The 14,897-nt window shown below is 37.6% G+C and overlaps 2 protein-coding genes and 1 long non-coding RNA gene across 14 annotated transcripts in view; all 3 read left to right on the forward strand.

Moving 5' to 3' along the window:
• Positions 1 to 2,079, forward strand: part of LOC137487862 (uncharacterized) — a 183,433-nt gene extending 181,354 nt beyond the window's left edge. For 3 of the 5 annotated variants that reach the window (XM_087287798.1, XM_087287797.1, XM_087287800.1), the window contains 3 exons: positions 535 to 1,129; positions 1,220 to 1,396; positions 1,475 to 2,079. In XM_087287798.1, coding sequence (XP_087143924.1) covers positions 586 to 1,129; positions 1,220 to 1,396; positions 1,475 to 2,028 — 1,275 coding nt within the window. In that variant the 5' untranslated portion in view covers positions 535 to 585 and the 3' untranslated portion in view covers positions 2,029 to 2,079. Of the gene's footprint in view, positions 1 to 370; positions 1,130 to 1,219; positions 1,397 to 1,474 lie in introns of those variants that run through there. The other 2 variants (XM_087287799.1, XM_087287796.1) reach the window with 2 other exon arrangements.
• LOC147840401 (uncharacterized) overlaps positions 1 to 14,897 on the forward strand; it is a 615,523-nt gene that overhangs the window by 416,588 nt on the left and 184,038 nt on the right. The gene's annotated exons all lie outside the window — the stretch shown is intronic.
• dpy19l1l (dpy-19-like 1, like (H. sapiens)) overlaps positions 3,778 to 14,897 on the forward strand; it is a 754,017-nt gene continuing 742,897 nt past the window's right edge. For 5 of the 8 annotated variants that reach the window (XR_015510289.1, XR_015510290.1, XR_015510286.1 and 2 more), the window contains exons 1-15: positions 3,778 to 4,109; positions 4,612 to 4,636; positions 4,715 to 4,802; positions 6,413 to 6,550; positions 6,680 to 6,800; positions 7,109 to 7,202; positions 7,315 to 7,372; positions 7,469 to 7,560; positions 7,757 to 7,856; positions 8,824 to 8,901; positions 9,233 to 9,319; positions 9,558 to 9,617; positions 13,188 to 13,268; positions 14,615 to 14,716; positions 14,788 to 14,859. Coding sequence is in view for 2 of the 8 variants with exons in the window: in NM_001002868.1 (NP_001002868.1) it covers positions 3,902 to 4,109; positions 4,612 to 4,636; positions 4,715 to 4,802; positions 6,413 to 6,550; positions 6,680 to 6,800; positions 7,109 to 7,202; positions 7,315 to 7,372; positions 7,469 to 7,560; positions 7,757 to 7,856; positions 8,824 to 8,901; positions 9,233 to 9,319; positions 9,558 to 9,617; positions 13,188 to 13,268; positions 14,615 to 14,716; positions 14,788 to 14,859 (1,404 nt within the window). In the remaining 6 variants the exon portion in view is untranslated. 8 annotated transcript variants of the gene reach the window in all.

Consider the following 14,897-nt stretch of genomic DNA (forward strand, 5'->3'; position numbering starts at 1 on the left):
GTGAATAATTACATAAGTGAACCCAGTGTCATTTATTTATATATTTGCGTATTTATTTGTTTATTGTTTGCGTAGGTTTCGTCCTCCATATAGGAATATCTGATATTTATTCAATATTGGCCTAATATAAGATTTTCACCTCTAGAGGGAGCCACGCTTTCACTTATGCAGTAGACCGGCTACATTAAAATCTGTGCCAAATCTGACTGCGTTAAACCGGTCGTTTAAAAAGTGCGCTCAGAGTAAAATGAGAACCGATTTGAATGAATTTATAAATGAATTAAACAAATGTATTATGGAAATAAAAGGCCTGTATAAGTGAATATTGGCTATTTTACAGATTTAAATGATGCCTGATAGAACGTCACAGGTTTGAAGGCACGCGGACGTTCTAAAAGAATGTTGACATCATAGCGGCCATTCCACGGTGAACAGAGTTACATTTGACAGTCGCCATTATCGCTTGGTGAATCCAGTTTGTAGTTGTTGTTGTAATCTTAACTCCACTTTTTCAACATGTGGTCTAACAGTCAGTCCGTGCCACGATCTCCAGAACATCGAGACGTGAGCTCTCCTAAGCGTCAGATGAAAGTTTCAGTGAAAAGTGTCAGCTACTTTTTACCTGTGTCTGATCTGAACTCCAATGCTGACCGTCCCTCGTCTGTTCTGTCCCATTCCTGGAGCAGTTCAGTGAGGATGGACACAAGTACACCTCTCCATCAGCATCCTGAGGTTGTATGCTCAAACCTGACTGTTCTGAAGCTGCGCCATGTTCCTGTGAAACCTGCTGAGAAGCAGAAGTTCACTGATGGTCATGGACTGCCAAAACATCGAGGAGTGAGGTCTTTTAAGCATATGATGGAGGTTTCACTGGAAGACACCAGCTATCTTTCATGTGAGCCTGACCTAGATGCCAGCGTTGACCATTCTTCATCTCCTCTGCTCCATTCTGAGAGTCGAGAAGTGAGAATGGATAAACGTACACCTCTCCGTCCTCGTCCTGCTGCCCCACGCTCCAAACTGCCCATTCTGAAATCAAAGTGTGTTCCTGTAAAGCCTGTCAACCAGCAGAGTTTCACAGATGAACCTTCAGAATGGCTGGGCGTGGACTCCAATCATATGAAGAAAGGTCGGCCTACAGTGAAAAACATCAACCCTTCATGTGAGTTTGACTTTAATGTCATTGTTGCCCCTTGCTCATTTTTTGTGCCTCTTTCAGGGAGCCAGTCAGTAAGAATGGATAATTGTAGGCCTCTCCGTCAGCATACTGATGCTCCACGATCAAAACTGCCCATTCTGAAGTCAAAGCATGTTCCTGTGAAGCCTGTCAACCAGCAGAGTTTCACAGATGAACCTTCAGAATGGCTGGGCGTGGACTCCAATCATATGATGAAAGGTACAGTGGAAAACATCAACCCTTCATGTGAGTCTGACCTCAGTGTTGCCCCTTGCTCATTTTTTGCTGCCCTTTCAGGGAGCCAACCTGTGAGGATGGACAAGCGTACACCTCTCCGCAAACATCCTGTTGCTGGACACTCAAAACTGCCTGTACTGGAATCAAAGTGTGTTCCTGTTAGAGTAGGCAAATCCCAGCATCCTGCTGCTGTTTCCACACACTCGCCTGTTTTGAGGAGACGCTGTGCTCCTGTTAAGCTTTTGAGCAGACAGAAGATCATTGACGAAGCTCCAGAACGTCAAGAGTCCAGGTTTCCTCCACTAGTGAATAAGGCAGAGAGGAACGGCACTGACCCGTCATGTGGGTCTGATTGTAAAGTTAAGTCTCACCTGTCCTTACCCAGCCTGCCACGTCTTACAAGTGGAGTGAAGATGGATGAACATGTGCCTCTGCCGGTTCCTGTGTTTACAAATTTGCCTGCTCTGAAACCAGCTCATGTTGCTATGCGACCTGCTCTTCCTTCAAACTTCATGTTTTTCCCACTTGATAATGATGTCAAGATGAAGAGGACTCGCTCAATAACAAGAAGCCCTTCTCTGCTTTCAAGATTCCACTCTGCAACCTATTTTTAGGACTGTTCTTGTTTTTTGTGTGTCATTAAATGTTGTCAAACTTTAAAATTATTCATTGTGTTGTTCTTTTTTAATGATTATTTGTGTATTAATCAGTTATTTGAGCATTAAGGAATGTCACATTTTTGTGGGTCAGAAAGATTTTCAGCTTGCTTTAAAAGGTTCCATCACCTTGCATAAATTATTAAATTAATCTTAATAACATTTTACTTATGATAATGTTTGACAAATTATGAAATGAGCTTTACATTTTCTTTTTTCATTATTTAAAAGCCATTGATTTGAAAATTAGTGTATTCACATGTATTATACACAAATATAAAGTTCTAACCACTTGCAATATGTCAGCCTGTTAAACAGACAGTCGATCCAAATAAATCCAAATATCAAATAAATAAAATGAAACTCCCTTTATTTGTCCAAAGGTAGCAAAACACATCTATTTATGTGTAAGTTTAGCATAGTGAGCAGTTAAAATTGGTCTCTTTTGTCTCCTCTGGGTTTCTAAAACAGCTTGGGATCCGAAGTGACTCACAACAGACATAAAGCGATGCCATTTTTCAATAAAACTTCTGCCATAATTAATTATCATGTTTGTTCAAATGTTAATTATGTAAAACAGTGGGGGGTCCCCCCACAGTCCAAAAACATGCAGTACAGATGAATTGGATTGGCTAAATTGTTTATAGTGTATGAGTGTGAATGAGTGTGTATGGGTGTTTCCCAGAGATGGGTTGCAGCTGGAAGGGCGGTTCATTCCAATGTGGCAACCCCAGATTAATTAAGGGACTAAGCTGAAAAGAAAATGAATGAATGAAGACTGAGTGTAATTCTCAATAGTTTTGGCCAATGCAAACAAATATTTTTCATGAGTCCAACATCCAGCTGAAAACACACAATCTGACATAAGATAAGTCATCTTTCGCTACTGTATTGTTTCTAGATAGAGAAAACTGTTTACAGGTTTAATCTAAATCTTGGGCCTTACTCTTGATACAAACAAATGAGCAATAAAAAAGTGGCCCAAATTAAAATGAGTTTCAATACTAATTTGGCGATTGTTGTTATTCTTGAATTTTCAAAATCACTTTTTTTTTTTTTTTTTTACAAGAGAGGCTAGATAACTTGTAAAGCTCTGCATTATTATTGTTATTTTTATTCAAATGGTCAAATTCTGACTGAGGAAAGTTGAATGTCCTGGCCATTTTGTTATTTATAAATAGACAATAGGCTGGTTTTTAGATTGAAACTGATTCATATATATGTTTTCTAATGATATATGATGTAATTTATATGTGATTGTGTTTTTAATATTTTTTTTATTGTAAATCTTTTGTAAATATTTTTGGTAGAAAGGTGTGGTTATGATGACCATTTGATAAGCTAAAAAAGTACTTAAAATGTATTCAAATCTCATAATTAAATTGAAAATGAGGCGTATAATAGCAAAAAAGGTCAACTTTTTGAGAAATAAAGAACCACCCAATTTAACGGTCCGGGCTGGCTACAGGCCTGTGCTACGTATAAAATACATGTTTCAAATTCAACAGTAGGAATAGTTTTTTCTGCTGCAGTAGCTAAGTTTTATGATTAGGGTATCTGATGATCAGTTTGGGGGGGATTTTATTTACAACGTTTACACCATAGGTTTACCCACTCCACCTTGCAGATTCCTGAAGAGGTTGCCATGGTAAGTGACGCTGCCAGTTGAGTGGCGCGTCCAGACGGGGGCGATGCGATGCCCGCTTCATTCAACAGATCAGCGGTGAAACTGAGCAGAGCCACAGATGAGAGGCGTCTGCGAGAGCCAAACTACTGATTTAACGCTCATCCGCGCCCCTGCTGCCGTCCTGCTACACAGAAATATGAAAACATGGTAGTAAAAACCAGAAAACCAAGTGCCAAGGAGCAGAGCAGCGAGAAAGACAGGAGTCAATCCGTGTCGGGGAAATGCAGGCGCGGAAAAGATGGGAAAGGCTCGGCTTTTCAGAGTAAAAACGGACTCTTTGCTGGGTTTATTAGAAACAGACTGGGTTTGAGCCCCTCCGCTTTTGTAAGAGGAATAACAGTGCTGATTCTCGGTAAGAATGTCTGCTTTAGCTGCTAGGTAGCTAACGGTTATTTGGTTAGCATCTAGCATGCTTTCAGTGTTTATAGGAGCTCGGATTGTAAACAAAGTTGTGCAAAACCCATATTTCATTTGTTTGGTATTAGATTAAATTGATAAATGTAATTAATGACCTGATTTAATTAATAAACAATAAATTAGAGGTTTAAAACTGTGGTTATTGGGCAATGCTCGGATGTTTATTGTAAGTTTGTTAGCAATCAGTCAAAATTACATCATTTCACTACAGGTATTTGCCATTCATATACTGACAGTTCCTAAGATTTATTCTTGTCAACTACTTACAGTTTTAAGTATAAAAATAATTTATCAGAATCTTTCATCTGCTTTAAAAGTACAGCTTGTTCCTCTTCAATTGTTTTGGTTGGTCAGATAAAAGTCCCCCAAATGTGGCCACGTAGCAATCTGACTGACCTGCAAATAATTCTCTCAATATGATCTGTTTCTCTTTATAGCTGTTGTTGCAGGTTTTTTTCATTGGTAAGTAGCTTTTAATCTTTAAAGTATGCAGATACCTTTCTTCTTGTGACAGAATAAATGAAGTCTTGTATCTTTCAGGTATCATCTCTCACATCTGTTTGAAAATGACAGACATTTTTCACACATGTCTACTTTAGAGAAGGAAATGGCTTTTCGAACAGAGATGGTAATTCTGCTTTATTTTTAATGCGTATATATATATATGTATTAAATAAATATACACTCACTGGTCACTTCATTGGATACACCTTACTAGTACCAGGTTGGACTCTCTTTTTCCCTAAGAACTGCCTTAATCCTTCATGGCATAGATTCAACAAAGTACTGGAAATATTCCTCAGAGATTTTAGTCCATATTGATATGATAGTATCACGGAGTTGCTGCAGATTTGTTGACTGCACATCCATGATGCGAATCTTCCATTCCACCACATCCCAAAGGTGCTCCATTGGATTGAGTTCTGGTGACTGTGGAGGCCATTTGAGCACAGTGAACTCATTGTTATGTTCAGGAAACCCATCTGAGAGGATTTGTGTTTTATGACATGCTGCGTTATCCTGCTGGAAGTAGCCATCAGAAGATAGGTACGCTGTGGTCATAAAGGGTTGGACATGGTCAGCAACATTACTCGGGTAGGCTGTGGTGTTGACACGATGATCATTGGTACTAATGGGCCGAAAGTGTGTCAAGAAAATATCCCCAACACCATTACACCACCACCACAAGCCTGACACAAGGAAGGATGGATCCTTGCTTTCATGTTGTTGATGCCAAATTCTGACCCTACCATCCGAATGTGGCAGAATGTCATCAGGACAGGCAACTTTTTTCCAATCTTCTATTGTCCAATTTTGGTGTACCTGTGCAAACTGTAGCCTCCTTGAGTGGTACCTGGAGTGGTCTTCTGCTGCTGTAGCCCATCCGCCTCACGGTTGGATGTGTTCAGAGATGCTCTTCTGCATACCTCGGTTATAACGAGTGGTTATTTGAGTTACTGTTGCCTTCCTATCAGCTCGAACCAGTCTGGCCGTTCTCTTCTGAGCTCTGGCATCAACAAGGCATTTGCGCCCACAGAACTGCTGCTTACTGGATATTTTCTTTTTTTCAGACCATTCTCTGTAAACACTAGAGATGGTTGTGTGTGAAAATCCCATTAGATCAGCAGTTTCTGAAATACTGAGAACAGGTCATCTGGCACCAACAACCATGCCAATTTCAAAGTCTCTTAAATCACCTTTCTTCCCCATTCTGATGCTCAATTTGAACTGCAGTAGATCGTCTTCACCATGTCTACATGCCTAAATGCATTGAGTTGTGATTTGCTGATTAGAAATTAGCTTAATGAGCAGTTGGACAGGTGTACCTAATAAAGTGGCCCATGAGTATATGGGTCAAAGTGGTTTACAAGTGTCAAAACAATGATAGTGCAGATGTACATTTTCGCCTACACTGGAATGTGTCTTGACGTATGTTTTGACATTTTTATTATTTTAAGTAATTTAAAACAAAGTGGACACTTTAATTTGTTAATAAGCTTTTCATGCATATGAACTCATTTTTATGTATATAATGTGATGCCGACACTGTTACAGTGTAATTGGACATCCAAGTACTAAGTGATATTAATCACACGCTCACTTTCCTTCAGCTTGCTCCCTTTTTTTACTGAGTAATAATGATTATCCACATGCATTTATTATAGAGTTAGGATTAAGGTTGTTATGTGCAATACATAATGCGACTGAGTAGATCACAATGGCTTTTTTTCTTATTAGGGACTGTATTACTCATATTTCAAGACAATCATCGAGGCTCCGTCCTTTATGGATGGTCTTTACATGATCATGAACGACCGTCTTACTGAATATCCGCTGGTCATCAACACCCTAAAGAGGTTCAACTTGTACCCTGAGGTGAGATGTCCTGTTTGGCATCTTCTAAAAATCAAAGAAAAGCTTTTATCCTGCACTATTTGATTGAGCTTAAAGGATTGAGCCATTATGTGAAGACTGTGTCTGTTTGATCTATCTCCTGTACGGCAGGTGGTCTTGGCCAGCTGGTACAGAGCATACAGCAGCACAATGAACTTCTTTGGGTTCCCCACCAAGTTATGTTGGACCATCAACAGAGGAGAGGGTCTGGATCCAGTGGAGAGTTGTGAAGGTATTTGAGCAGTCCAAATATCTCCTTTTTTGTATTTGCAGCACAGTACTTTGCAAATATCATTATGAAAGTGCGCAGTCTCCTTTAATTTTCTTGCTCTCCTAGAAATGTTTTCTTCATTGTGCTTGCCATTAATCTGCATGCTTTAAAAACGGGTCACTGCTGACTTTTGTGTTGCAACTTTTACTTCTCATCACGAGGGAGGGTTTATTTTTAGAGTGTTGATGACAGAAGGTGCTGTTTCTTTTTTCGTTGTGTGACTGACAGACTAGTTTTCTAAATTTTACTGACACGGGTGTTTTTCACAGGTCTGGGAGATCCTGCATACTTCTATGTCGCTTTTGTGTTCCTGTTAAATGGGGCTATGATGAGCCTATTCTTCATTTATGGAACATATCTGAGGTAATGGAGCCTTGATGGCCTAGATTCTGATCTCAGATGAGAGTTCTTCAGTTTATACAGAAAAAGCAGTTTGATTACAACTTGATGCAGTTGTTTTTGGCTCTTCCTACAGTGGAAGTCGATTGGGAGGCACTGTGACAGTTCTGTGTTTCTTCTTTAACCACGGAGAGGTAAAGGAGCTTTGCTTTCTTAAGCATGTGCTGTCCTCCGATTAAATCCTGATTAAAGGGCTTAAATTAAAGAGATTGTGAACTCTTGAATCTTAGAGTACTCGGGTCATGTGGACGCCACCTTTGAGAGAGAGCTTCTCTTACCCCTTTCTGGTTCTTCAGATGCTTCTGCTCACATACATCCTTCGGTAACTTGCTTTCTTCCAAATGTTTGGTGTAATCTATCAGAGTTCATATTCAGCATTACATGCTCAAGTGACACTATGAATATCTCAATACTTTGTATATATTATGGTTCTTATTTAATATCTACCTGATTATTAGTCATATGCTTGTTCTGTACAATTAAGATCTTTCCTGTTGCTTATTTTTTAATTTTGGAAGGACAAAGAACCCAAGTAAGAATACCATGATGGCTCTGGGGATCTCCAATGTTTTCTTTATGTTGCCCTGGCAGTTTGCTCAGTTTGTCTTACTTACTCAGGTGAGTGATAATGGATTACATAATTGTAACTCATATTCTTGCGTCTGAGGCCCTCTTATCCAGGATATATGTGGGGTCTTAAGATCTAAAAGCTAAATTTTAGGCCTTAAAAGTTTTAAACAGAGTTCATACAGTCATGGAAATCTTGGTAAAGTCATGGAATTTTGACATGGCATTTTCCAGGCTTGGAGAAGTTTTTGAAAAACAGAAAAACCCACGAAGTTTTGGATTTTATAATTTAGCAGATGTTTATAATAATCTGCCGACAGAGTAAACTAAATAATCTTATGTAAAAAGAAAAAACAAGATTATTTTGCTAACCCCTTTGCCAGATTATTTAGCTTGTATTTAGGAAAAAATCACTTAATATTTGCTTGTCTAGAAAATTGTTCTTGATATACGAATTTTAAATATTTGTAGTAGAAAGAAGACAAACTAAATCTAAGTAAGAAAAGCATGTTTTGCAGTGTACACATTCATAACCAGTGTTTTTTTGTAAGGTAATTAATGAACATCTCACATTTATGTAGTCATTCAGACATAAAGAACATGCTTTAGAGCAGTAATCACAATACCTAGATACTGTGAAGTCGTGATATTTTTATTCAAGGTTGTCATACCATCACAATCTTAAACCATCAGAGGTAAACTATATGCTTCTGCTTTAAATAGTAATACATGTTGCTAAAAATTGTGTTTAAACTCACATTAGTAGCATTTAACACTGAATAAAGCACATAATCTGTACCTGAGGTGATCATTGTCTTTGTAGTTTATGCTGTTGTTTTACCGTGACGTCACAGAAATAGAAACCGGCAGATGATTAGGACAAACTTGTTTTATCATAAATAAGTTGCCTGTTATGGTGTTGTATGTAGTTATGACACAGTGTAACAAGTCAGCAATATTTAGCGAGAATAGTTTGCAGCAAAGAATGCTATGACAAGAATGTTTGTGCACTTCACAGGTTGCTTCCCTTTTTGCTTCATATATCCTGGGATATCTGAGTCCAGCAAAAATGCAGTCCATTTTAGTGACACACATGGTAATGTAAAGTTCTAAAGACTTGACTGATTGAGCCACAATATTGCCCGTCAACGAGTTATTTTGATGGTCCATTTGAGTATTAGTAGACTGTCTACTTAAAATCAGCTGTTACTGCTCCTTCAACAGACATTTAACTGACTTTAAGAAACTTTGCAAGTACATGTCAACTTACACTAGCCCTAACCCCAATCTAACAGTCTACTTATAATCTAATGAGAATTAGTTGGCATGTAGATGCAATGTAGCTTAAACTCAACAAATGGAACATCAAAATAAAGTGTGACCTATTGCTCATGTTGCATTGCTGATTCACTGACTGCTCCTCACAGGTCTCCCTGGCTGTCTGTTTTCTTCTGATGTTCGGGAACTCGATGCTTCTGACGTCTTTCTATGCCTCTTCGTTGGTATCCATCTGGGTGAGTTGGACTATCTTGGTACTGTGTTTACACCCATTTGCTACTTGCTCAGGAAAGCACACAGGGTAGTAATGATGGCTTCTAAGGGCACTGAAGCTGATATGATGAATGTTTTCTTGCAGAGGAAATGATAGTTAAATAGCGCCAAAGCCTGACCAAATAAGTGCAAAGTGCATACAAATAGATGTGCTCAAACACAAACATGTCAGGTTCACTGCTTGCTCTGTTTTTGTTTCAGGGGGTTATTGCACTCAGGGACCGTCTGGTTGGTACATTCAGACCTGGCCTCATCACGTGGGTAAGGGGTCATTTACACTACAACGTTTTCAGGCAAAAGCAGTAAACCTTTTTTGCTTTTCGCAAGTTTGTTTAAACTACAATGGCTTTTAAAGATCCCGTGAAATTAAAATAAAGTTCTTTAGATGTTAGTTTTAAGAATATCTATAATCTAGTGTGCTCCAAAACAGTGACAAAATTTGTGTTTAGACTATATAACACTGTTATAAACATGCCAGTTTTACAGTTTGTCACTTCTGCCTTAATGGATCAGCATTTATTTGTCTCCCACATCATCTCATACTTCAGTTTCTCATCAAATCTTGACCAATCAATTGCTCTCTAGCATTTGACTTGTTCCGTCCCCTTCTAGACACTTTTCATTTGATGTGCTTGATCTCAACCGCTCTCAAGCTGCGGTCACACTGCACTTTCCATTCATACACACGCAAATGCGTCAGACCGGAAACGTAAAGTTGTGCGCAAAGTTTCGCAGTTCGCTGCGTTGGAAAGTTCAAGCTTGTTGAACTCTAACCTGCGAAATCGCATCATATGAGTTCGATCGAGGATCAAAACTTGACCTCTCTGGACAGAAATTTAAATATAAATCAATTGCTCGCTTTTTTATGTCTAATAATCTTGTTTAATCCTGTCCCTTTTTGCCGCGATGTAGGACAGAATTTTGCAAGCTCAAATTCTAGTGTGACCGCAGCTTCACTGGCAGAGCTGTGTTAAAACAAAATGCTATTGGTTGATTTCAAAAAGGGGAGGAGCTACTCTGTCCCACAACTCTCTTTGTGTGTTTAGTTGAGATTACATCAAACGCAGAATAAGGGGCAAGTTTTTAGAGTACACATTTTAGGAAATGGGCATTATGTTTTCCATGTAATAACTCAAAAAGTACTATGGCCCAATACTAATTCTATTTTTGTACCCCTACCCCTTCCCACGGTCCTTAAAACCGAGTGTGAAGGGAAAGGGCTTAAAAATTTACCCCTGAGAATTGGGACAGCACTACAGTACCTGCACATGTTATCATATGTCATCGCGGTCTCTTGCTTCAAATGAGATCAGATGATCGCGGGTGCTGTAGTTATTCCAGTTTTGTTATTTTTTGGGTATTTATTTTCAGGAAATGACTGAAGGCAATGATATCATGTTATGTAATGTGGCATTAAGATTGTAACTATACTGGACATTTACACAGTGGCCATATTCATCTGTTTAAACACACGAAAACAACATTAACATTATAGCAGAGACTGTAAAAAGATCATTCCCAGACACTAGACTTTTCTGACAGGGCATTCGATTGTCTCGAGTGTCAGAATGTTGTGGGACAGCTGTACAGGAGCTATTATTATGGATTATAGATAGCGACATTTAGCGTTTTTTTATTTTAGTGTTTTTATTATTTTTTTAAACATGAGGGTAAAACACGAACGCAGTTATGAGTGTATTAAAACATTTAGTAAGAACTCTCCGTCACTGTGGTGATCATCGAAAAATCTCTTTACTACTGCAGCTTGCAAGCAGTTAAATACACAATTTAGTCGGCAGTGCTTATTAGTAAAGACAGAAACTGCCATTAAAGGTTACCCAGCCATTTGTTAGACTAAAAACATACTGACACACATTCAACTGACAAATATGCATTACTATGGAGACATAAAACTGTATTTCACAAATAGGCAGTCACACCTGATGTGCCTATCACTTATAATTTGCATTACTTTGGATAAATGATACTGTCAGAATGCATCTTACCATGTAAAAATTGATATATATGTTTATTTATATTTTTAAATAAATTTGTAATCTTTCACAAATTGAGAAAATGACTTAAATACACCACATACACTCACATTCTCACAAACACATTGAAATACAGAAACTCACTGCAAATTAGTGCAGATGACAACAGAAATGTGTTGAGGGATCCCAAAAAGTGACTAACCCATCTGCTTCCTGTTGAAGTCAGTGAGATTTGAGAGGTCAGTTTTTTTGTTTGTTTGTATATTTACTTACAGTTGTCGTCTACAACTTACAGCTGTTCTTAGGCCCAGTTTACACTAATACATTTTCGTTTTAAAACGCAAAACGTTTTGCTACGGTTATGCCATCTGTCCACAGCAGAGTTTTCTGAGTCCGTTTTTGTTTTAAAACGCTTCTGTTCTGTGTCGGTGTGGAAGGGGAAAGCTCAGACATCTGAAAACACAGGCATGGCTGCAGACATTCGTCTAATCTGATCGGGGCTCTTTTACCTCAATATTAAATGCACTAAGTTCAGTCTTGCATCCTCTCCTTGTAAGTTCAGACTTTGCAAGATTGATAAGGAATTCAAACTCCCGAGGACACATCGGGTAAAAACAATGTACTTCATAGCGTCATTTGTATCACACTGCCTACGTTGTTTCAGTTAATACTTAGCATCTTAACAATAAAATAAAACATGATATAATAAACTGTCAATTTTCATTTTGATATCAACAGCTTAACAGACACCAAAAATGTTGACGCATTGCGTAGCTACATATTATATGACCAACATCTTCACTGTATGCATATTTATATCAAAACGGAGCCGATAACATACCTGGCTGCTTTCATTTTTAGTGAAAAATATGAAAAATACCCTGTCTCTTTTGCTGAATATCAGTTTTAGTGATCAATAATAATGGCCATTATAAAAGTATAACGTACAATAAGTTTATACATTATAGAAAGTAAAGAAAATCAGTCAAATATGCAGAATTAGTGTACATGGTTACATAAATTAATATAACTTATCTTTGCCCTCAGCCAAAAACACGTTACCGGAGTACAGCATGAAATACAAATTCATAATTTCATACATCAGTATGCAAAAGGGTCTATATAACACTTATATATGTCAATATAAAATGGTAAAATGAAATGGTCATTATTACGCTTTTCATCTTTCATAAATTATAACGTGATTTCACAAAATGAATAGTTGTAATACTAGACTTTATAATCAAGTACTACAGACTATACCTGTTACGATTCCAGTGAAACAATAGGATCAATCAGGGTCCTATAGGCTGACCTAATACTCGACACCTTTCCATTGTGCTCTGTACAATTTGCCGCATGTTTCTGTATTTGCATGTTTTCAAATTGATGAAGACGTTGTTAGTGTTTTTCTGTTTGCGGTTTCTTAATTTGCAAGGCTACTTTTCATTAAAAAGGTAACCATGCCAACCACTAACCTCTGGCATGTGTAATACAACATGTTTAACTGCATTCAAAAACTTACTTTTGTTTCTTGCAATATTTTTATGTTCAGTCTACATACATTTGTAAGAAAGATTAAGTTTAACTTGATCGATTTGTGTTTGGACAACATGAAGGAATTGTGTGGAACCCAGCATTTTTACAGTGTGTTTGTTGTTATGTGCTAACGCCAATCATTTTGAAAACATTATCATGTATATGTGAATTTTTTTTTAAAGCACAAAGAAAAAGCATTTTAGTTTTTTTCGTGCAAACGTAGCTTCAATGTTGACTACTGTATCAATTAAAAATGCCCGAATTTATTAAAAAGAAGCAATTGTGGTGTGTTTGTTAGGTCACGCAGTGCTTTGCATGGGTGGTTTCCACTGTTATTCTGAAGTTCATGCTGTCTGTGATCTTTGGAGCGTCAGATGATGTGAGTAAAATAAGAGCGTCTCTTGCTCTGATCATCAAACCTGTGCACATTAAACTCTGATTAATATAAAGTAGGGCTGTACTGATACACATTCATAACCAATATATTTCTGTAGGCTCATGTATGAACATCTAATATTCATGTAATCGTTTAGTCACCGTTTTAACTTCAAAAAGTCAGTAGGAATGCTTGTAAATGTTATGTTAATTATAAATAAAATATAAATCAATTGCAAATAATAGTTTGTGCTGTGATGATTTATATTATAGTATTAAAATATCATTATAAATGTTTATTTTGACTTAATCAATGTGTGTGTATTTATTATGCACTGTGTTTATAGATACACATGCATGCATATGTTTGATGAGATGTTTATTTATATTTTAGAAATAAATAATATATGTATATGATGCAAATTGTATATCTATTAAAAAAAATCTATGTAACAATTTGTTGTATAGTTTTTTTTTTTTTAATGTATGTATACTCACAGGCCACTTTATTAGGTACATCTTACTAGTACTGGGTTAGACCCCTTTTTGCCTTCAGAACTTCCTTAATTCTTCGTGGCATAGATTCAACAAGGTACTAGAAATATTCTTCAGAGATTTTGGTCCATATTGACATGATAGCATCACGCAGTTGCTGCAGATTTGTCCCTACCATCCGAATGTCGCAGCAGAAATCGAGACTTATCAGATCAGGTAACGTTTTTCCAATCTTTTATTGTCCAATTTTGATGAGCCAATTTTGCAGCCTCAGTTTCCTGATCTTAGCTGACAAGAGTGGCACCCGATGTGGTCTTCTGCTGCTGCTGTCCTATCAGCTGGAAACAGTCTGGCCATTCTCCTCTGAGCTCTGGCATCAACAAGGCATTTACTCTCACAGAAATGCCGCTCACTGGATATTTTTCTTTTTCCCACCATTTGAGATGGTTGTGCGTGAAAGTCCCAGTAGATCAGCAGTTTCTGAAAAATACAGACCAGCATGTCTGGAACCAATAAACCATGCCTCTTTCAAAGTCACTTGAATCACCTTTCTTCCCCATTCTGATGCTTGGTTTAAACTGCAGCAGATTGTCTTTACCATGTCTACATGCCTTAATGCATTGAGTTGCTGCCATGTTATTGACTGATTAGACATTTGTGTTAACAAACAGTTGAACAAGTGTACCTAATAAAGTGGCCCATGAGTGTATATCACGTATACATAATGAATATATATAATACATACACATTAATTGTCAAAACAGACTTTTATTGATGTGATTAATCTTTGCCCAGCACTTATTATAATAATAATAATCCGGCTTTTTTTTTCTCTCTTTTCTTTTTTTAAACTAGGCCCACATTAGCAGTCTGATCAAATCCAAGTTTACAAGCTACAAAGACTTCGACACGATGATGTACACATGTGCAGCCGAATTTGACTTCATCGAAGCAGATGTGAGTAATGTTTTCCTGCAGCCTATCAACGGTTATTCTCTATTTTTTCATTGTACTTAATGTGTTTGCAGACTCCTATCCGGTACATCAAGACCATGCTGCTTCCAATTAATGTGCTGATTGTGGCTTTTATTGCTGGAAGGGTGAGTTGTTTTCACTTTGATAATGGATGGTTTCCGTC

This window comes from Danio rerio, chromosome 16 (genome assembly GCF_052040795.2).
Source record: "Danio rerio strain M-AB ecotype USA chromosome 16, GRCz13ab, whole genome shotgun sequence".
Classification (NCBI taxonomy): domain Eukaryota; kingdom Metazoa; phylum Chordata; class Actinopteri; order Cypriniformes; family Danionidae; genus Danio; species Danio rerio.